The following is a 24979-nucleotide window of genomic DNA, read 5'->3' as shown; positions in this document are numbered from 1 at the left end:
GTCTGCCTTGACGTTCAAAATTCGGCCCCGTACGATATGATGAAATAATTGTCAGATGACTCATTTCACTTTCGCAAGTGGACGACAGTGACATTCGGCTCCGTACGATGATAAAATAGATGTCGGATGTTTGCTTTTATATTTGGAAATGACTAACTGTTAAATTCTGCTCCGTATACGACAGAGCTGCCAACCTTTCGAAGCACAAATTAGTACTCAGCAGCTCCAAAATTCGTATTTTCCACCAGAATTCGTATTTTTTTCAATCTCCCTCTTTTTGCTATGAGGCCTACAGGCTCTAAACATAACGTTATGACACATGCCGAAGCATCCAGCTGGTCACCAGCACGATAAAGATTCTAAACTACGCAATGTTCAGCGTTGATTGATTGCTTTCTCGCAATGTGTACAAGTGCAAGTTTGTACCTCCAAAATCTTTCTGGGCTGATTATGGAAGCTTCCATTTTCTAGCAGGGGACGGGGAATGCTTGATCTTCTCAAGAGAGCTTCTGTGTGAGCGGATGCAAAACTCTGTTCTGTGTTTCCAATTATGTACTATCAAAACATAATCATGCGTTGTTTTCAGGCTTTTTTCATTTTATTGGATTTTAAACATCAGTATTTTTCGAAGTATTCCGATTCCTTTTCCCCTGACTGGAATCGGAAAGTCTGCTATAACGATGATCGCAAAATGCCGCGCTGTGTGTGGAAGCGCCGATGTGGTGCAAACACGTGGCTTCATTTTCAAGTTTAAATGAATGCGCCATGTGCTCCTGCCTATAAGAGGTTACTGCAAGTTCGATGGATCGAATGCGCCATAGCTGAGCTGAGCTGAATGGCTTGTTTACGGTAAACATGCAATTTACGTTCGATATGAAGAAATCATTACGTCTTTCACGAGGGAAAAACACACAAAACAAACAAACAAACAAAATACACCCACGAACGAATGTTGATAGCCAAAACTTTGAAAAGTAATAAGCAGTTTTGATGCGCGTGAACTGAAATTAATTGTCATTACACGTTGTATTTTGCTGTCTAACCAGGTAATGACTGCATCTCATTGGACCTTCTCGTAGTGAATTTGTCTGGGCATACGAGACCTTTCATGTATTTCTGTGATTGCATTTTTAATTGACTAAATAATCAATCCTTTTGTTATTGTTCAGGGAACATTAGATATTCGATCAAGTACACTATAATCGACTCTTCGATGTTCCCTACGATGCGCCAAAAGAAAGGCTATAGACATAGAACCATGATATCTTTGGAATTTTTCCTTTAATTCAACTAATGAGCTGGTTCTTCCATCGATATTTCCAGGATACTTACACGCTGTTTATTCCAATGCGCGCATTATTTCGTCTGGCACGCACCTGGGTGTGGCACCTGCTTTTGTGGAAATTTCCACAAGGGAGAGGGGTGGGGTGTCAAGTTTCTTCGAGCCGAAGAGACTGCATACACAATCTCTTCGCTTTTATTTATTGTCATTCGTGTTTTCGCCTTATTCTTTGCTGATATTGAACATTTAGATTTAACTTTACGAAAGTTGCTATAGCACATGGTTCGTTTTGTTGCGAGGTGTACGTAATTTCTTTTTTTTTTAATCATTCTTGAGAGGGGAAAGAAGAGTAAGGGGGAAAGAAGACTAGAGGGAAAGGGAAATAAAACAAACGTCACGTACGCTGAGCATTCACAGGAAGCCGTCTTTTTACACCAGTCACCAGCATAGTTATCATCACTATCAGACATCACTCAAGATCATTTTAGCCTTTTCCTATGATCAACATTAAGAAACACGCATAATCCCTCGAGATAAATACCTAGGAAACTCAATAATAAATACAAAGTATCAACACCTCCCAACAACACAAACATTTAGAAAAGACAGCAAATAGCACATCGAAGCGACTGGGATCAAACTCCGTCGCTTCGATTGCAGCGAAGCGGAGAAATCGCCGTTACGAAAATAACAGTGCGAGACACTAAGAGAATTACGTTTAAATACTTCAAAGTATAAAGGGAACAGATAAAGTGATATAAAATGTAAGAAATCGTACTAAACGAGGTGTGAGAAACGACGGAAATAAAACGAAGTTTAGTAGTAAGCTTAGGCCCTAGCAAAAGTTTTGCAGCACCGAAAGCTACGCGAAAATAAACACACATATAAAACTCGGTATTGCGACGAGATCCTATGGGATCAAGTCAATAAACGATACAAAACAAAGGAAATTGATTCATTTTGACGGGAAAATAGTTTGTTATAAGTATTCTGTTATATGAGATCTCCTTTAATAGGCCTAGAAATAATCGAGTTTCCACGATACTCTGGAAAGAAAGTTCGAACGCTTTTCACCTGCACATATACTGCAGAGGGCAGTGCACATCAGTCATCAATACACGAACAGAAACTCACCTCTACAACTTCCTCGCAGAAAATGATGCAATAGCGTTATAAAAAAAAAACAGACAACACTTTAAAAATCATTTCGTACTTGGGAGGCAAGGGACAAGAGGATGAAAAGAAGAGAAAAAGAAGCAGACATTGCACAACGGGACGCTTTCACCCCGCCTCATACGGTACTGTAGTGGCAGCTGGCTAATTGGGATACCACGGCGATCCATGTAAACATCCAGGGTCCGTAGGCGACAGGGATTCACGCGCGCGAAGTTCTGTTCGGTGTACACAGTACGCAAGCAGCGATATGCGTGTGCGCACATTTTTCTATTCAGCGCTTTCCACATACGGTGCGTACGCGTTGCATCGATATCCCAGCTGAATACAGATAACATGGCACATGCGACGTGCGTTTGCTATATTTTTACCCATTATTTTGCCCCACTGTGAATTCGTACTTTCTAAGGACGTTTTCATATTGTCGTATTCCCTTCGATTTTTCGTATACGAATTTTTCGGAACGGTTGGCAGCTCTGGTACAATTTGCTTTCACATTTGAAAATGATTAATGGTATACATAGGCTCAGTATGATGCTTAAATAAATAGAGGATGTTTGCTTCACATTCGGAAATCAATAAGGGTAACATTCAGCTCCATAAGATGCTAAAATGAATGTCGGTTGTTTGCTTTTATACAGTGTATTTGAAAATGATTAACGGTAATATTCGGCTCCGTAAGGTTCTAACATACTATAGTAAATGTTGGATGATTGCTTTTACAATCAGAAATGAATAGCGGTAACTTTCGGCTCTTTACAATGCTAAAACAAACAATCTGGAAATGCTCCCACTTTCTCATCCCAAAAGTAAGCTATGACCACCTAATAGCATAGGCATCAACTTTTATAATTATCTATAAGCCTATTTGCTAAATCTTAGAATTCAGAATAATGGTGATTGAGATGATCTACTTTTGTATTCATTTATTTTAGACATGGGTACCTGTCACGTCAGTAATGCTTAATAATTGTTTTTAGTAGGACCGATTTAGTTTTTCCTATGTTTTTCTTGATTTTTTTGGCCACCAAAAAAAAAATAGAAATCAATGATTTTGGTGGTCAAAAATAAAAATTAGTTTGGACCCCTGCGATATCATTGGGCTCATCATTACTCAATCTTTCCCATGATACGCTAATATTTATATCATCAATCTGCCGACGTCATCCGACAATTCATGATTCAAACCTTTTTTTTTTCATCGTCCGTAACCCAACTTTGAACACAGACAGGGTATTCTTTCTCATTCTAGAGTAATGAAGGAGCGCACTTTCGGCTGTGATCTAAGTCCTATTATCATCATGAGTTCACGTCGCCGTTTAGTGATCTAAACTTCAGCTTTGCTGAACTGTTCAATGTCTTGAGCAGGAAGCGAAAACAATGGCTGGACTAAGGAACCTTCGTTTTTAAAAGGGGGAAATAAACAACACTGAAACCGAACAAGCCGGCCGAGCATTGTTTAGGTTAACCACGCGTGGTGATAATCGCGCCCATTGATCGCTCTGTCCAGCTGGCTTAACCCTATTCTAACTGGGAGGAGTTTTTACTGGGGGTGACCCCCCCCCCCCCCTTCAGATCTCGGCCACCGATCGCGCGATCGCTGCGAAATTTTTCCTGAAGATAGAGCTGGATGTCAACTACAAGATTACATGGTCATACAATAGAAAAATATTGCCTTTCTATTTTTAATAAATTGATTATGCAAAGTTGTGCATGAAATCATATTTTCACCTATAACTCCATAAAAAAGACTGAAGTATTGCTAAATTTTTGTGTCAAAATTCCTCAAGACATATAAACCAATTTTCATTTAAAAATAAAGCACAGTCAAAACCAATTTCTTTTGTTTTTTATTGTTTTGTTAATTTCTTATGTATTTTATTGATTGTTCGACCTTGTGTTTTCTGTTGTTTTTCAAAATTTGTTGCAGGCACTTTTTCAGGCTTATCTACACTATATAGAATTGATTAATTTCAATGGTTCAAAGATGAAATACTATAATTTATATCAATTTAACCCCAAAAACACAATTTACATTCAATTTGCACACGATATCATGAATTTGAGCTGTTTTCCGGTTGACATGCATTTGCATAACATTACGTAACTTCAGAACGGTGTAATCAGACGTCGCAAATTTGGTCTCAAAATATGCGGAAGACTTCAATGAAAAAAGTTGTGAAACGACGCGGCAAAATCTTTGCGCGTTGCAGAATCGTGACGCGAAACGTGGGGGGGGGGGGTCAATTTGACCCATTTGACCCCCCCCCCCCCCCCCCACCCAGTTAGAATAGGGTTAAGAGTATGCATATTGACCAAAAATAGTCAGAGGGATGCTAATTTACTCTTACAAGCTATCGCTACTATTTAAGTTGAAAACTGGAACTTTCTGAAAGGTTAAAGATGATCGTAAAATCAGTTCCGGCTACAGGATTTTATAATAATTATAATAGCATACAACATGTACCAAGTTTTCATCGTTTACCTGTCTTATCACTCCAAAGCAGTTCAGCTTAACTGTTGGCTTATAGAAGTGATCATCAATCGGTAAGGATTAGTCAGATGAATTCATGAATTCACTTTATGCATCACGGCTAATCGAACTATTCAACATCGTTGAAGTAACCATACTTTTTTATTTTCATAGTTCAAACTATTTCTTAACATTTATATGCAAAACGAAAGTACTCTACACGTTTTTCAAAATGCTCAGATGTAATGAGTCAATTCCACAAAGATTGCATTACAGCAACCTTTACTGACCTAAACAAGTTTTCTATAGAGCTATCAGTTCTATTATAATGGCATTCTGATAACTTCGACTGCGTTTTGAACTCGTACCGAGCACAGCATTCAAAACAACGGGTTCCTCAGGTCCTCTTTAGGTACTGGTATACTTGCTAAAAGCATTCTCTTTAGCTTCCATTGACAACAACATGCCATGGGAGGAGAATGGAAGCGATCAACTTTCTCGGTAAATGAGGCTTTTCGTATATAGCACACATTGCGTGCCTCTTTCTTTTTTTCTGTTTCTGTTGTTTCAAACTACACGGCAGCCGACACACAACACAAACACACCAAAGTTTACATTCAGGCAACCGTATTTTGGTATTGGTTAGAATCGAATTATATCTGTCTTGTGATTGGCTAATTATCTGTAGCAAAAACAAAACAAAACAAAACAAAACAAAAACAAAAGAAACAAACACAAAAATGCTGAAAACTGCTTATCGAATATCAGTGGCGTGCCAAAGGAGTAAAATGGAGTCTATACTCTAAAGGGGCCTGAGCTTTTGATTCCAGAAGAATCTTCGTCAGAGGCAAAATGATAATCAGGCAGGGAAAGCAATCACATTATAAAGAAGTTCACACAACACGAACAGTCAGGGACAGGCTAGGGACACGGAACAAAGAAAACAAAAGGAGAGGATGGGAGGTCATGGGCAAGGAGGCCAACAGGTGAAGGGAGGGGGATTAAAGCAGGAGGGTGGATAGACAAAAGGCATAGGAGGGTCAGTGATAATCCTGAGTGCCATGGGGGTGCATCCATTTAAGAATGAATTTTCTCACACACCCAAGCTGTCGCCATTTATGTGTGTGCGATGAAGCGTTAACGCCGTCGCTAAGCAGGACTGTTGCATCATGGGGGGGGGGGGGGGGGAACGGGTTGTGAGCTTGAACATAACCTGAACTTTAAGGGCGATTTTCTTTTTTTTTTTTCTTTTATGACTTCTAGGGATGCGGAAAGGGGTTGTTTTATATATTATTGTAAAGATAAAACTATACAATGTATGTAGAATTCAAGTATTTATATATACATGTGTAGACATGCCTAAAATTTCGTTTACTGCGACATACGCATTTCGACCGAGCGCATCACGACCTGTATGGACTACGCACATGTATTCTTTTATCTTGCGCTCTGCTTTTGTGGGAATTTCTTCAAGCATAGGTGTCAGGTTTTCCTACGTTACGTCTGCGGTCATTAATTCCATATTTGTTACTTTGTCTGCTTTCTTATTCTGTGTTTTATGCATTTTACTTGAACTTAAAGGTCTAGACATTTCGTTTGCTAAATGCACGCGAGTCACGTTGCATTGTATGATGTATTTTGTTTCGTTGACCATTCATGAGAAGCGTTTCTTTGAGCAAACTCTCTTTTCACACCAAAATCACTTATAGAAGGTAGTCATCCACATTGGTTATCAAAATAATAATTCCGTCATTTTCCTTTCGTTCAGAAACAGGAATCAGAATTCTCAACACGTCATCCACATTGGTTATCAAAACAATTCCGTCATTTTCCTTTCGTTCAGAAACAAAAATCTGTTATTCTCAACACGTTATTACAAAAATTACATCTCACAGCGATAATAGGGCCTACTAGAACCAACTCATCGCAGCAAAATGACATATTACGGTTACGAGGACATACACAATGCTTGAACAAATTACTTTGCTTCAAAATGTAGAAACAGATGAAGTGACATAACAAGAGAAAGGGCGCACCGAAAGAGGTACACTGTATCAAGATCAACTAAGATAAACTCTAACAAAAAAGAAGAAGGAGGAAACTATTCCCCCCCACACACACACACACGCACACACATACACACAAACGAGTAGATACACAAAGGTCATATGTTTACCTTTGGGAGCAGTGATTTAAAAGATGTTTTAGATATCACATGTGATGCATAATAGGTCCGTTGTGCAAAGCATCCTACATAATTTTTTGTAATAAAGCCTAGAATATAAGGAGATATCAGTATTTCTCTTATAGATTGTAAAGAACCTTCGGAATTAGGACCTTTGTTTCATTTTCGGATTAACGAACCTTCGGCATAACGAACCTTATTTCATTTTTTGATAAATGAACCTTTGGAATAACAAGTTACAAACCTCATATTTTCGGATTAACGAACCTTCGGAATAGCAAACTGTAACCGTTCACATAGTGTACTGTATTTTCGATCATACGGATTCATTTTTTTTTTCCAGCGGTTGTTTCTATCCCTATAACTCACATTTCAGAACTATGGGGGTTTTGTTTCATGTACGTGGTGAATTAATACGCCTTTAACGCAAGAGCAAAAACATGGGAAAGTTTGAATGCTTTTCACGTGCACATCGTCACATAAAGAGAATCAGGTGCTGACGGACCATAGAAGTGTCTCAAAATCAATACTGCCATGCAGCTTGCACCAAAATCACAATTCTGATAGGTATTATCCCGTAACAGGGGCGGATCCAGGAATTCCGTAAAGTGGGGGCGCGTTTACAAAATTAAAGGGGGGCGCACGCACCCCTCCCCCATTTTTTTTTTTTTTTACATTTCTTTTGTTTCAACAACAACAAAAAAAAAAAATAAGGGGGGGGGGGCGGGCGCCGGTTGCGGTCCTCCCTGGATCCGCCCCTGCGTAACCAAGTAAGTTTTAGAGAGAAAAGTTTGAGCCAAAAACACAGCGTTGACAAGTACTACCACAAATTGCATTTTAAATATGGTATATAGTACACAGTACGAGAAAGTATACAGCACGAGATCTCTAGTTTGATTTTCATTTCGCTTCGAATAGTAGACGAGCAGTGACAATCCGTCAAAGTGCAAACTACAGCTAGGGCCTAGCGGCACAGTTTACAGGTCTACCTTCTGTTCACTGCATGGTACACATAAACAAGAACAAAAGCGTTTTTATGCCTCCGCCACGAAGTGGTGCCGGAGGCATTATGTTTTCGGGTTGTCCGTCCGTCCGTCCGTCCTTCCGTCCGTCCGTCCGTCCGTCCTTCCGTCCGTCCTTCCGTCCGTCCGTAATGAATTTTGTGGACAAGGTAACTATCAAAACCTGTTGAGGTATCCTAATGAAACTTGGCATGTATGTGTATTAGGGGGTGAAGTTGTGCCTATCAACTTTTGGGTGCACATGCTCAAGGTCAAAGGTCAAAAGGTCAAGGTCAAATACATAAAATTTCACTATTTCCACCATATCTATTGAATGCCTGAAGATATTTTCTTGAAACTTAGTGTATACATGTATTACCCAATTAAGATTCTCTGGTGAAAGTTTGGGTCATGAGGTCAAAGGTCAAAGGTCAAAAGGTCAGGGTCAAATACATAAAATTTCACTATTTCCACCATATCTATTGAATGCCTGAAGATATTTTCTTGAAACTTAGTGTATACATGTATTACCCAATTAAGATTCTCTGGTGAAAGTTTGGGTCATGAGGTCAAAGGTCAAAGGTGAAAAGGTCAAGTAAAAATATTAAAACTTCTTTTTTTTTCTCTATACCTTGGAAAATTGTTCAAGGTATCTTCATGGAACATAGTATATACATATACTGACTGGAAGTGATTATCTAGAGAATGTAGGGTTCATGGGGTCAAAGGTCAGGGGTCAAAGGTCAAGTGCAACACTTCAAAATTTTACTATTTCCCTCCTATCATGCAACGCCAGCAGGGTTATTTTTTTTTTTACACTTGGTGTATGCATACATGTGTAACCTCATAGAAATTTTCTGGAAAGTTTTTTTTTTCTTCTTTTTTTGCCTCAAAGGTCAAAAGGTCAAAGATCAAGTGAAAGTGCTGAACTTACTTTTTCCTCCATATCTCGGAAGTGGCTCAAGTTATCTTGAAACATAGTACATATTATGCATGTTCTACCTGAAAGTGATTATCTTATGAATTTTAGGGTCAAGGAACAGATGAAAATGGTAACAATTTACTATTCAATTCAGAAATTGCACTTTTTCTCCACACCTGTACCTTGAAAATTACTCAATGCCTAAATGTATGAATGGGTCAAAGTCGAGTTAAAGTCCTTAAATCCCTAGATACATGCTCTCCTATTCATCCAATTAAACCTAGGTCAAGGAAGATGAACATTCAACACATTTGTGACAAACTTGTCATTTCAATATTTTGCCAATTTGTGAAAATGTAATCACACATTGTCCACATGTACTATCTAGACCTATTGGGAAAATCATGCATTATGGCGGAGGCATACCAGTCGCCAAAGCGACATTTCTAGTCTTCTTTTGCATGTTAGCATGGGGACGATAGTGAATTAAGTTCACCAAGATTCCATGTTTGTAAACAAGAAAGCAGCGCGTAGCAAAGACCTCAGATCGTTGTTATAGCACACGTGCATCTATTGTGGTAACATTTTAATCAACGCACTAACACCATCTGAACATACTGAACGATCATGCCACACAATCACTGTGAAGGGGAAATGTTCAGCAACAACAAGAGCACGAGTATGTAGCCTACCATATACTGTACGCGCATTCATTCCGTGAGTGCCAAATACAAGCTATAGAAACACACGCAATAAAGAAACATTGCAAGTTCATGAACTGAGGGACCTTTTTTTTTGTCTTATATCTTAACAAGATAGAGACGTTGTGATTTCGGGTGCTGTTCGTTATTCCGAAGGTTCGTTATTCCGAAGGTTCGTTTATCCGAAACACATAAATTCCCTAAACCATAGAGGTTCGTTAAATCCGAAAACGAAAAAAGGTTCGTTAATTCGAACATTTGCGGCGTTATTTCGAAGGTTCGTTAATCCAAAAATGACATAGGGTTCGTCATTCCGAAGGTTCGTTAATCCGAAAATGAAATAGGGTTCGTTATCTCGAAGGTTCGTTGATCCGAAATGATATAGGATCCGAAATGATATAGGGTCCGTAACGAACCTTCGAAGTAAGTCGAGCTTTGTTTCATTTTCGGATTAACGAACCTTCGGAATAACGAACCTTATTTCATTTTCGGATTAACAAACCTTCGGACTAAAGAACCTTACTAACGAACCTTCGGAATAACGAGCTGTAACCGTGATTTCATATCCAATTTGTTTAATTGGACCTTTTAAAAGCTATGATTGTATCGAATCATTGAAATGAAATTTAACGGCCTTCTGTCCGCCGTATCAAAAGTGTGATGATAAAGGGGATGTGCGCATTGTCATTCGAAATACATGTAACTACATGTAACTCTACATTTAAGTAATTAGTATGATTATTATATAGCAACTGATTTTGGGATTGATAGTCACTACTGACAGTTTTTATTCTCGTAAACGGCACCTGTCAATCTCACAGGCGTCAAGTCGAAGCACTCACACGTCATGAATTGACCATAACGTAAAAACGACAGAACTCCACACACAAGAGTTCTGTGATAAAAACACGCTGGGCACACAAGATGAGTATGTTGGAACCACATGGCGCACTCACTGCTGGCAGGGCAAGCACGTGCTTTGCTCATCGAACTGATCGTTTTTATAGCGATCATAATATCGCTGCACAGCAGAGATTCGTATTCCAATGCACAGTAGGCCTACTCTCTCTCTCTCTCTCTCTTTCTCTCTAAAAAAAAAAATGAAAACATTCACACTTGAAGGGGTGGATACATTTAAAACGGAGTCAATTTAGAGTGAAATTGGAGTGAATTTTGAGTGAAAATGTTCATTTTCACTCGGAGTGACCTCCGGGATCACTCGAAGATTTTGGAGTGCTATTGATGTAGCGCGATTCCGCTGCTTAAATGCATTCAGTTTTGCTCATAATCATTAATTTCATCCTTCTTTTTTTTTCTTGGAAAGCAAGCACTCCTTAAAGAGGGAAAACCCCGATTGGACAAATTGCGACGTAAACATGCATTGACATAGTTATGTGATACGTATAAACAATTTATCATGAAAGGAGAGAAGGGTACCTACAGTACATGTATCCAAGATAAACATTATGCATGCACGTGTAGTACCACTTCTCGGGGACTCGAGTGAAGTTAAACGCAGCTTTGTTGATTACATAATGCCACTCTGGTGGTTTCGCCATACCCTTCTCTCTCTCCTACGTTTTCTTTGTTTTCTCCCTCTCTTTGTCTTTTTTTTCCCCCTACAAATCGTGTACTTTAAGAATAGACAGACGGTGTTAAACTTCAACTCAAGTGGCTTCTTAAGATCTGCGCCTCTTTCATCCATCTTAGGGACCGTGACACTATTGTGAATGACACAATTAAAAGCATCACACAAGGACTTTCACGCCTCGTTAGACCTTTAAGACTCAGATCTTTTTCTTTCTTTTTATGTGTGTGTGTGTAGACGTGGACGCCATTGGGAAATATCAAGCTCGAGACAATAAGTGGCCACTTACAATATAATGACCGACCGATGTTGAAGGTAGATTAAATCAGTAACTAAGTCAGAAATTGGGGAACCAGTAAATAAATAGGCAGCGATCGACACTTCGACGGTTTGCCAATCTAATGTGCAGCGATCGACGTCGAAAGTGTCAATCAAATACGTTATTTACGGTCGACGTCGAAGGTTGATAAAATCAGTAAGCAGCGATCGATGTCGAAGGTTGATAATCGGATGGGTGCTGTTCGTAATATTCCGAAGGTTCGTAATTCCGAAGGGTCGTTAAATTCGAAACACACAAATTCCCTAAACCTACAGGTTCGTTAATTCGAACGTTTGTGGCGTTATTCCGAAGGTTCGTTATTCTGAAGATTCATGAATCCGAAAATGAAATTAACGGAACAATATACCTTCTGAATAACGAATCTTCGGACTAGAGAGCCTTCGGAATAACGAACATCGGAATAATAGCTACCGATGTGTAAGGTTGATGAAATTATTAAATAGCGACCAATGTCCAAAGTTGATTAGGTCATACCGTCCGACGTTAGTGATCGAGAAAACTATAAAGTTGCGGCTGATGTCGAAAGTTGATAAAATAAGGACAATTAAATCAAATAGGTATAGCGTCCATAATGTCGAGATCAAATAAAATTGAGCAGCAACGAAGTGTCGAAGGTTTATGCAATCAACTTGGTATCGCACGACGTCGAATGTTAAGCAAAATTATCTGATTTATCCGACATTTGTTTTAGCATTGTAAAGAGGCTAAAGTTACCGTTATTCATTTCTGATCGCGAAAGCAATCATCCAACATTTACTAGTATTTTGACACCTTACGGAGCCGAATGTTACCGTTAATCATTTTCAAATGTTAAAGCAAACAACCGACATTCATTTTAGCATCTTACGGAGCTGAATGTTATCCTTTTTCATTTCCAAACGTGAAAGCAAACATCCGCTATTTATTTTAGCATCTAACTGAGCCGATTGATACCGTTAATCAGTTCCAAATGTAAAAGCAACAATCTGTTATTTATTTTAGCATCGTTCGGAGCAGAACATTACCGTTATTCATTTCCAAATTTAAAAGCAAACATCCGACAATCATTTTAGCATCGTACGGAGCCGAATGTTACTGTTTTTTCATTTTGAACGTCAAGGCAGACATCAGACATTTACTTTACCATCAAACGCAGCTGAATGTTACTGTTCTTCATTTCGAAATGTAATAGCAAATATCCGACATTTATTTTATTATATGGAGCAGACTGTTACTGCTATTCACCTCCAAACGTAAAAAGCAATCATCTGCCATTTTCTGGGCATCTTCCGGAGCCAAATGTTATTGCTATTTACTTTCGAAAGTAAAAGCAAACACCCGACATCTGTTTAATCATCATACGGAGTTGAATATTAGTGTTATTAATTTCCGAACATCAAAGGGATCATTCGACATTTATTTTAGCATCTTCCGGAGCTGAATGTTATTGTTATTTACTTTTGAACGTAAAAGCAAACATCCGGCATTTATTTTTATCATCGTACAGAGTTGAATATTATTGTTATTCATTTCCGAACGTCAAAGCAAAGATCCGACATTTATTTTAGCATCTTCCGGAGCTGAATGTTATTGTTATTTACTTTTGAACGTAAAAGCAAACATCCGGCATTTATTTTTATCATCGTACAGAGTTGAATATTATTGTTATTCATTTCCGAACGTCAAAGCAAAGATCCGACATTTATTTTAGCATCTTCCGGAGCTGAATGTTATTGTTATTTACTTTTGAACGTAAAAGCAAACATCCGGCATTTATTTTTATCATCGTACAGAGTTGAATATTATTGTTATTCATTTCCGAACGTCAAAGCAAAGATCCGACATTTATTTTAGCATCTTCCGGAGCTGAATGTTATTGCTATTTACTTCCGAAAGTAAAAGCAAACATCCGACATTTATTTAATCATCGTACGGAGTATTATTGTTATTCATTTCCAAACGTCAAAGGGATCATTCGACATTTGCTTTAGCATATTCGGGAGCTGAATGTTATGGTTATTATTTTACTTTCGAACGTAAAAGCAAACATCCGGCAAATTACTGATACTTTTCAAAAGATTTTCGCGGATCGATTTCAGCTAATTTCCTTCATGTAGCCGATGGTTGACGGGAGAGTTTGATTTTCATATCATTAATTCCGCGCTGGAGCGCTCGGGCAAATGCGGGTGTTTAGACGAGCGTGAAAGTGCGGGCGACTTCCCTCGTCTGTACGCGTCCAAACGCCCGCGTATTACCTAGTACGCCCGGACGAAAGGGCTTCCCGCATTTGCCCTAGGGGTTTTCGTGACGTTTCCCGCGGTCGGCACTGTACAGTTCGCCATTGGCGCCCCCAAATGAAAACAACGAACGTTGTTATTTAATAGTATTTTGCACAACTGCAGAATACTATGCAGCTCAGGTACGTCATTTAGTTTGCTCGCCGTTAGCTCCAAGTCCGATGTCATTGTACGCAGACTGTTTAGGACGGCTAAATATATTTGCCGATCGTACCCTTCCATATCAGATTACACGCGCAGCTGTGTCCATTCGTTTACTGCAGAGCTGCTGTGATCATGCATATTCATGAGATGAGCGGACGTAGGGGAAAACCTCGCTTTGCCAACCGCCTATTTTTAAAATTACAAGTGGAAATAGAATGTGTAGTTCTATGGTCTATCAAACCAAGTTTTGGTGACAAAAAAAAAAGAGGGAGCAAATGAAGACGAATATATATTCTTCTTTCTTCCATAACATGTGAAAAATATTAAAGAAAAAAAATAGGAGGTCGTGAGACCCTACTCCCACGGGTGCCTATTAAACCTGATGACTATGATCTCCCCCTCCCCAAATAATAACAATGATGATGATGAAAATAATAATAATAATAATAATAATAATAATAATAATAATAATAATAATAATAACAATAATAGGAGCAATAATTGTAGGCCTAATATTAGTTTTGGTGATTAAAATAAAAAAGAATTGAGCAAATGAAGACGAAAATATTTAATTTTTCTCTCATAACGTGGGGAAAAGAAATATGAAAAAAGAAAACAAACCGAGGCCTTGAGACCAGCCGTGGATTCCCGCGGGTGCCTGCATGGATGCAAGAGCAGGCTGTAATCAAAGTCATAGTGTTAATATCTTCCCGTTTCGACGGGAACAATCTGTGGGCAGAACTTTCAGGGATTCTCATTTGCGTTTTTGGTAATTTTCCCTGAATGTTTTTGTTTTTTGCGCTGCGGAGGTGGAAATGTGTGTGTGCATGAGGGGTGAGGGGCAACAAGACAACTGTTGGACTTCAACGGGTGCAAATAATCCCTCGAAACTCAAGTTCCATAATAAAAGCAAGTAGTGGCGGGAATGATCCCTACCAATGGACCGGATCACCGGGCACATACTACAAAAATGTATTATTAAATTTCTGGGAAGGGTGGTCATTTAGAAGACAGCACAAGTAACGAACGAATGAGAAGACTTTTCGTTTTATTTCTTCAATAAAATGTGCAAAATCGTATTATGAGAAAAAAATAAAACCCCTCAGACCCGTGGATTTCCACGGGTGCTGCTAGTGAAAATATTATTGTGCAAGCAACAGGTTAGGCTTCATGAGATAGCTGATATACCCACTATACAAAGAGTCTTTAGTACATTATTTCTCGATATGGCTATCAGAACAGGTTTTACTCCACCAGACCTTTTTATAAGATAGCATTACTGAAGTTAATTTTTCAATTTAGAAAGTGAGATACTTTTGGCAAAATGTAACAGAATGTGACTAAAAATGTGTTTTTAGAAGACAAAGTGGTACACTTGTATGTTTCATGTATTTCATGGAAGTCGTGTTGTACTTGAATTGTTTCAATCAGTAATATTACATTAATTCTCCAGTTTCTTACATTGTATTTGTAACATATGGATTGTACTTCATGAAATGGATTTTACAGACAACCAACGCAGCCCAACAGCTCGTATTGAGCCTGAAGATGTGACTGTTGCCCAGGGTTCTACTCAGATCCTGCGATGCTTGACTACTGGTGTGCCCACACCCACTGTCACCTGGTCCAGGGCTGGTGGTCCATTAAATGATAACCATCAGGTGGATATTACCTCTTTATTCCAAGTCTTTCTACAGTTTATTTTAGCTCACTTCAGCCAGAGGCTTATATGAGAGCTATTCTGATCATGTGACATGGATCATGCACTGTCCGTAAAAATTGTACACTTGCATCTTCTATTAACCAAGTTGGGTCACCAAGTTCTGAGAGCACCCTACCCATTCAAACAAGCCTATTTCACCATTAGAATGAGTGGTAGTGCATATTGCATGCATGCACCATTGACACACATACACACGCACACATACACATACACATACACTTGTATGACAGAGCAGTTTCTGAGATAGTGACTAATCAAAAGACTAAGGAGTCTGTCAGAAGTGTACTGTGCATGATTGTGTTGAGCACTTTTTGTCTCAGTAGTCATGTAGTTGTGTCGAGATGCATGTATGTGTGTGTGTGTATTTCAGATGCTATCATTCATGACTATTAAAGAGAGTAAATTGTGGCTACATAGGCTTTCGCCCAAAGCTTTGCTTTTCAGCAATGATGGCAACATTTAATGCCATCTTTATTATAATAATTTATAGTCTTCATATTTGTACACATAAGTAACGAGCGTGATTAAGAGCATGGTATGTTTATAGTAATCTATGCTGTTTAACCCTAATCAGGCCGGGCTTTTTTGGCTATGCTAAAGACCGGAGGGGGGCGGATTCCGCCCCGAGATCTCGGCCATTGGTGGTGCGATCGCGACGAAATTTGGCATGCGTGAGACCCACGTCATAATCTATTAAGACTGTGTCATAAGATTTTTTGAAACAATCAGTTTCTAATTTTAATCAATTAATTATGCAAATTAAGCTCAAGATCATATTTTAGCCTAATTAAAAGCATTCAGAGTCTACTTATTGGTCTGTAAATCTGTTTTAGCATATTCAACAATTGTACATCACAAAACTTCCAAAATTCATTGCAATTCTTATGTATTGTATTGTTTTCAGAATTTCCAATGTATTTTGCTGTTTTTCAACTTTTATTTTTTCTTTGTTTTTTTCATTGGAAATTGTCACTGACCACTTTTCTACCATAATTAGCATAAAATTAAATAATGAAAGTGATTAACTGTAAAAATATCAGGTTTTTATGACTTTCATGACAGAGCACTGTTTTCCATAGGAAATGTACACAAAATCACAAAATTGTGTCCGTTTTGGGGGCACATGCCATTACAAAAATGGCATTGCTTCGAAAAAGTATGCGTGGATGTTGCAAATTTGGTTTCAAAAGTTGCGCAAGACTTGAACAAATGCCTTCTCGCATTACAGAATTATAGCGTGAAATGTCGAGGGGGGGCAGATTTTGCCCGGGCCCTGTTAGGGTTAACCCTAATTAGGCCGTGGGGGGGGAGGGCCTCGACGTTCCGTGCAATGTATCGCTAACACGAAAAGCTATCGCCGCGACGTTTCATGACTTTTTTCAAGTCTCCCGCATCTTTTGACACCAAATTTGCGATGCCCGGGCGCTCGGTTCCGAAGTTGCGCATAGATATGTATGGATGTGCATGTCAGACCAAAAATTGCTCAAAAACGTGTATTTGTGTACAATTTCAATGTAAACTGTGCTTACAGGCAAATTTCATAAACGCATGATTATTTTGGGGTTTTATTGATTAAAATCAATTAATAACATATTTTCTTGTTCCGAACAATGTCGCGGACAAGTTTCATCGAAAAAACAGTGCAAAAAATTAAGTCGAAAAAACAGAAAAATACATAAGAAATTCAAACAACAATAAAATACTTCAGAAATTTTCTGTTATGGCACAATTTTTTTCTCTTATATTTGCTCAGGACACTAAAAAGAATATTTACACAAAAAATGTGCCCATTTTGAGCTTTAGTGATTTATACCAAATTGTCTGATTTCATGCATCATTTTGCATAAATTAGCATAATTTAGCATAGATGATAACTTTTTTTTTAATTTAACTTCGTGGTACCTTAGATTACATCATAGGCAATGTGTGTGCCAATTTTCGTCGTGATCGCGCGGTCGATGGCCGAGATCTGGAGGGGGGGGGGGGCCTGGGAGGCCCCCCCACCCACCGGCTCTATGATCTACCTAAATAGCCCGGCCTATAGTTAGGGTTAAGATAATCATCTTTTTTATTTGATCGCTTAATGAATCAAGAACACCTCAATTAAAAATCACAGCAAATGATTGATATCTAATTACATGTAATGAGTGAGTATAAACAAAAAAACAAACAGCAATAATTAAAACAGGAATATTATTAACAGCATATCACTACTAGAACATTCAACTCTGTTAATGAGGTTCATTGTTGGGATCTGATTGTTATTCATTTTGTTCCCCGTAGGTTTTAAATGGAGTACTTCGCATCACTAATGCAGACATCGCTGACAGAGATATGTACATGTGCACTGCTGAAAATGTTGTTGGGTCATCCACCGCCACAGCATACGTTGAAATTGCAAGTAAGTTGCATATTTGTTGTTTAACTCAGAGCATTAATTAGTATGGATTTTACATTTCCAGCCGTGATTATTATAATGACTTGATAATGCAGAAAAACCAAGAATGGAAAGAGAGCATTGATCAAAGATATTTGTCACTGTTTAGTGAACTTGCCCACATGAACCTGCAAGTTTTCATCATCTCATTACTCTCATAGGAAGAGAGGTGCCACGGGTTGAAATTCAACCAAGCACAAGTATTCTGGCTTATGATGGTGACAACATTCAGTTCCAGTGTCGCAGTGTTGCCGGTATCCCAAGTCCAACGCTTTCTTGGAGCAGGGCCAATGGACGTCCATTTGGACTAAGTACCACAGTAAGTTTGCTCATCAGCCCTCCATTATGGACCCCTTAGTTGCATGTTTGCACACAAATGTTTATATAGGAGCTGTACAGCGTAAAATATGCTGCAGATGCTGCAAATCTGTAATGTACAAAGTACAAGGAATAGTTCATACCTGTTTTACATTGTTGAACAATGGGATGAGATGTTTTACCCTTTACTTTCGGTATTGCAGTGTTTTTGGAGAAAGTGTTTACATTGATTGGGTTACCTTGAATAAGCTAATGATAGTTGTAATGATTGTTATTATTGCTATTACTATTACTCCTACTATACATGATAATTTTTGTATTATTGTTACTATTCCCTCTCACTATCATTATCATTAGATGAAGGGGTGGAAGTCAGCTACCAGCACTATCTCCACTAGCTTAGAAATTAAACGTACCATTATACAGTTTGTGTATTAACAATTCTTATTATTCCATACATGGGACATGTTGTGTACAAGTACTGTATTGTAATTGAGTGTTTCATGAAGACGTTGTGATGACAGCCTAGATATCAGATAACAGTGCAGAGAGAAATGAAATGATGATTGTTACCAATCCATTTTTATCTGACCCACTGAAGGTGGAAGCGGAACTAGGGGATCCAAAGTGGCATCCAGCCATTGTTCATCTATTTACCACCCACTGTCTACATGTATGACTGATACCAAAAGCTTATTACCTACAACACTCTCTCGTGTCACACAACTTTCTACCCATGACTCTATTTGCAACCAAACTTGGGTCAGGGATGCACATTTTTACATCGCCACACTTTTGCATGGCTACAAGGGGAAACATAGAAGATGATCAAAAGTTACACGTTCAAGTTAACCTGAAAGACTTACCAACCATTAATTCCATTGATGCAATACGTGGTTTAGAGTTGCACAAGGTCCAATGTCTTCAACATATTTTATTTTGAACTTTAATGACTAGGGTAAAATCAGATAAACAGAAAGGTAGAAGTGTCAAAAAATCGGATGTGAAATAAGAATCTATAGAACTATCATATGTTACATGATATTCCTTGTCAACAAGAAAAGTATGACACTTAAAATTAATGCATTGAATTAATAGTGTTATTACATGATGTGATATGAAGACATGTTTATAGGCAGATGGCAGTGGGAAATGAAAGTTGATATACTGTGGTCAAGGAAAGCTGATGCTGGATGAATAAATCCTTCAAATGGCTGTTTTCAATGTTGATTGTAATTGTTCTACATTTGTATCATGCAGGGGTATGATGGTGTCCTAAGAATCATGGGAGTTACATCAGAAGATCAAGGAGCATATATTTGCACAGGATCAAATGTGGCTGGCTCCACCACAGCCACTGTGACTGTCAGAGTACAAGGTACATGTAAGACTGATACAAATGTATGTCTTCTTCTATGTGGGTGTGTGTGTAAAAGGCCATATACACAGTGTATAACACTTACGACAAGATTAACTATGAATGTCTGACTCTATGTTCATGCCCTTGACAACCTTGACAACTGGCACGTGCATACAATCATTGAATTATCACATAAAATACATATTCATTTTGGATATTGTGATGTCTTAGCACATCTGTAAATGTGTATTTGTATATATGTATATATATATATATTTATAATAGATACCTTCAAGGAAGAAAATGAGCATTTGGTAATAACATTTGCAGTAATAATACTAATATGATAATAACAATTATGAAATGAAATAAAACAAAAATTGTGAAAGAAAGTATAGAAAGCAGAAAATTTAGGAGAGATTTTGTCATCTACTTGTGTTATAAAGGACTGCCTCAGATCACTGTAACCCCAAACAGCCCAGCTGAGTTCAGGGTTGGAGAGACTGCTGTCTTGGAATGTGTGGCTACAGGAGAGCCAATGCCTTCAGTTCAGTGGATGGTCATGAACGGTGAACAGGTCAGGGAATCATATGATAACCTAATGTTATGCATCACTAATTTGCTAAATGTCTAGATACAATAACTGCACGTCAACCAGTATATAGTGACTTGGTTGATTCAAATTGGCATTTCTCTTTTATCTTGCATATTCATGATCAACGCAATGATGATATTTTTGTGTCTAAAAGAGTTTAAAAATGTGAATTTATATCTTTTACCTGCCACTGTCTGAATGGGACAGTGCTACAAGTTATTGTGACCAGTATATTTGAATGTCCCACACATCTCCGTAGTTATGATTTTTTGCATGGGTACATCACTGAAATTCTTCAAAATTCTGTTCACATCAAGGAAAAATACTGAAGATTCTAACAGAAGCAAAAGTTCAGTGATCAGTGCCAAATTTCTAGCCATAGTCATTGAACGCAGATGATGTCATTTAGTTGTGTGCTAAAAAAGTGCCTGCACCTCACCACCCCGAGCCCCCATAGACAAAGCATGTAAAAGACCTGTGCAGGGGAATGTAATACTGTAAATGCTATACTTTTAACAGTAACACACATTTCTTATAGGAATGTCAGATTTTCAAGAATAACTGGCCTGTTTCCACCCTAAGTTTACTTGATTGTGGTAACCTGCTAAGTTCCAAGATGCACTTGTAGCCATTTTACGTAGGTTAGCAGTTTTAGGGCCCCTGACGAGGTGCCGGTACCTGTATATGTTTACCAAATTACTTATGATTTTCATTTACTTTCCTTCTTCACCTTAGTTCGTAACATTTTTTAGACACTCCTAAAAGTTCTTTATAGTGTCACTGAAATGCTTCCACAACATTGTGCCAAATTCAGATACCAGCTCTATGCAAGACAGCCCAATATTCACACAGTCCCAAGCATTTGTGCCAGGTGACATGTATCAAAATAGCTTACCTCACTGTTCAGCAATAGTAGATAAAATTGATTCAGCAACCATCTAGTCCACCAATTCTTCAGTACAATGTTTCATTTTCATATGATGTCATTTTTGGACAACAAGCCAGCTCACAGTTGCATTCTGAGCATAAAGGTCAATGCAAATTTTCTCTTGAAATTGACTTGTAACTGAAGTATGTGAAAAATAGATAGTTTGGCCTTCATGAAAATTGTATTATTACCAGTAATATTTATGTATTTGAGCTAGGCACATATCAGAATATACCGGAGAATGAATATTCTTTTCAACAAGATTAACAAAAGCCATTCATGCAGCAATTACATATATAGATTACCACATTCCGCTTGGCCTGCTCTTCTAACTCCAAAGATTAATCCATGTTTCCAAAAGTTTGTGGTTCAGAGGTCATTTCAAACCATAGGTAACTGTGAGCTGGCTTGTAAAATTATTATAGTGGTAGGTGGCTGACATTACTGCATTAAAACAAGTTATTACTAAAAACCAAGAGTGCACAGTGATATTTTGTTATTGAGGATGTCTAGGCTCCATGAAAGATGTTCAGCTCATTTGATACAGGTATATGAAGCGATAAGGCATGCAGACAGTCCAACAGCAGATGAGACGAGCGCGATGCATCAGATCCAGAGTATCAGCATGAATGATGCTGGCAGTTATATGTGTCGAGCAGAAAACACTGCAGGAGCTGTGGAAGAAGAGCTGATAGTCAGGGGTGAATTACAAATTACTTCTACTTTTTCTTTGTTAATGTTGAGTGTGCATGTCAGATGAATTACCGGTACACCAGACATGAGACTTTTCAAGAAACTATGCCCAGAGTTCATAGTTGGATGATCAACTATCTCATAGCTTGGATTTTAGGAAATTGAATGTAAGAATACAAGCATACAGGGGCATTAAAGGGTGTGTACAGTTCTGGTTGAGGTGAGGATTTAGCTTTTGACGTTTTGCGAGATATTCAGAAACCACTCTATGAGATGTCAAAGAGCATGCGATTCTAAGGGGTATCAAAAATTTATTTGATGAAAATCGGTTTTGAAATGGCTGAGATATCCCAAAACAAGGTGAAACAAAGAGATCCTAATAAAAGGCGTGGCCTGTCGCCTTTTATTAGTAGTACTTTTTTGAATATCTCAGCCATTTGAACACCAATTTTCATCAAATAAGCATTGAATCCTTCTTAAAATTACATGCTCTTTCATATTTCATAAGAAGTTTCTCATTATCTCACTTAGGAATGCTCAAAGCATGAATTTCTACCTCAACCAGTACTGTACAGTCCCTTTAAAGTTTGTTTTGCAGTCATGGAGATGAACATAGGATTCTTTGTCAGCAATTGAGTAATTTTTTGTTGGTTTTACAGTCGTTGATGACAACCAACCACAGCCACTTACCATACAAGTCAGTCCCACACAGCTGGAGAAGGTGGAGGGAGAGACAGCAGTCTTTACCTGCAATTCTCCTGGGAGTGCACCTGGTTACACCATCACCTGGCGCCGTGTTGGCCAGCGGATGCCACCTTCTGTATCCGTTAGCAACGGGGTGCTCACCATCCGTGAGGTCAGGGAACACTACAGTGGCCAGTACTACTGTATTGTGGAAAGCAACACTGGCTATGAACAGAGATTGGTCACTCTATATGTCCTTGGTAAGCATTGAGAGTGATTACCATGTCAGGGCAGGAATTTGATACTTCATACATGGAAGAATTTAGAAGGGTAATATATAAATGCAAAAATTATACTATTTGATGGCAAAATTACACTGTTTTATCCATGGATGCAAAAATGTATATTTGTACCTTAAAATGACTTTATGTATACACTAACTGTTATTAAACCTGTATATCTAGCACAGTGATCCTGTAGGGGAAAAAAATTGGGTCATGGGGTTAAATGTCAAGAGAAAATGATGAAATTTCACTACTTTTGTTCTTATTTTGAAAATGTTTCAAAGTGTTGTCATGAAAATTGGTGTTTACAGATAGTGATCATTTGCCAATCATATGAAACCATTTCCATTAAAGATTTGAATCAGTTGTCTCCTTCTGTACATTGTGAAACATTGATTATGTATTTCTTAGCTTGTAAATCTTTTGTTTTTCATCATTTTGATATCTAGAATACATTGTAGTTTATGATAGCCAAAAGGAGGAAAAGCAGAAGAAAAACAAGAATCTTCTTCTTACAACACTAGTAAATCCCATACATTGTACACACAAAAGTCATGGGAAACGACCATTGTTTGTGACATTGGTCAAGAATATGTTCTACATAGTGTACATCTCCTGTAATTATACCACAATATTTCTAAATATGGTCTTAAAATATGCATGAAATGTGATTTTTTTTTTGCATCCCTGAAATGTGGAGAAGGGCACACCCCCCCCCCCCCAAAAAAAAAAAAAAAAAAAATCATTGAGGATTCAATAATCTTGAATGGGTTTCCATATCAGTTGACATTGTAATAGCTCTTGATACCTCTGACATTGTAATAGCTCTTGATACCTCTGATTCTTCTTCCTTTATCCTATTAATTCAATAATTGATGTCAAACTTAACTGCAGTAACTGTCTTCTAGTCAGCTTTGTTTTGTTATATCACTGCTTGAATTGACCCCCTGGATAAGAAAGGGAAGACTGCAGTACATGCAGAGTTACCAAGCCTTCCTCAGTCTACAGGAAACTCCCTCATGTCTAGATACAATGTAAGAGATGAAAATCTCTCTTATTCTGGAATTATTTTGCCCGTTGAAATGCATGTATTTCACAAGTATCTCCCTGATTGCTCTTTGGAATTTCATTGACTCTGATGGGAAAATGTTAGCAGTCCTGTACATGTACTGGAGACTGTACCTATTTACACATGTTGCATAATGGTGCATAGAAGTAAGGTCAGCCTGCCTCAGCAGGTGTCCTCTCTGCCTCTGATGCAGTTTGACTGTTGACTACATCACAGGGTACGTACATCAGGGTAGTACTGACATCATGAAGAGTGTAAAACAAGCAAGTTGCAATGTTTCCTGTGTCTGTCATGTCCTGACACATCAGTGCAGGGAAAATAAAGCTTGTCGGATTTACATGGGTATCAAGTTTACATCATCGGCAATGTAAGACCTTAAAGGGACTGTACAGTATTGGTTGAGGTGAGGATTCAGCTTTTAACATTTTTCGAGATATTTAGAAACCACTCTATGAAATGTTGCAGAGCATACAATTCTAAGGGGAATCAAAAGTTTATTTGATGAAAATCGGTTTTCAAATGACTGAGATATCTGAAAACAAGGTAAAACAAAGAGATCCTTATAAAAGTCATGGCCTGTCAATTTTATTAGGAACGATTAGGAACCATTTCAAGGCCAATTTTCATTAAATAAACGTTGATTTTTTTTTAAAAATTACATGCTCTTTCATATTTCTAAAGAGGTTTCTCATTATCTTACCAAAAAAATTTATAAACCGGAATCCTCACCTCAACCAGTACTGTACAGTCCCTTTGATACTTTATGGACCCCAGCTGTGCATAATGCCCTTTGTACTCTGTGT

At 38.2% G+C, this 24979-nt stretch overlaps 1 protein-coding gene across 1 annotated transcript in view; it reads left to right on the top strand.

Annotated features, from left to right (window-relative positions):
* The window catches only part of LOC139731795 (basement membrane-specific heparan sulfate proteoglycan core protein-like), a 278824-nt gene that overhangs the window by 218135 nt on the left and 35710 nt on the right, over window positions 1–24979 (top strand). The window contains exons 49-55 of the mRNA XM_071642667.1: window positions 15595–15746; window positions 18092–18209; window positions 18407–18564; window positions 19824–19941; window positions 20370–20500; window positions 21994–22147; window positions 22799–23083. Coding sequence (XP_071498768.1) covers window positions 15595–15746; window positions 18092–18209; window positions 18407–18564; window positions 19824–19941; window positions 20370–20500; window positions 21994–22147; window positions 22799–23083 — 1116 coding nt within the window. The remainder of the gene's footprint in view (window positions 1–15594; window positions 15747–18091; window positions 18210–18406; window positions 18565–19823; window positions 19942–20369; window positions 20501–21993; window positions 22148–22798; window positions 23084–24979) is intronic.

This window comes from Diadema antillarum, unplaced genomic scaffold, assembly GCF_040938485.1.
Source record: "Diadema antillarum isolate AM-2024a unplaced genomic scaffold, OU_Dant_1.0 seq00000385_RagTag, whole genome shotgun sequence".
In the NCBI taxonomy this organism is placed as follows: Eukaryota; Metazoa; Echinodermata; class Echinoidea; order Diadematoida; family Diadematidae; genus Diadema; species Diadema antillarum.
This window is presented reverse-complemented; position numbering and strand designations above follow the sequence as displayed.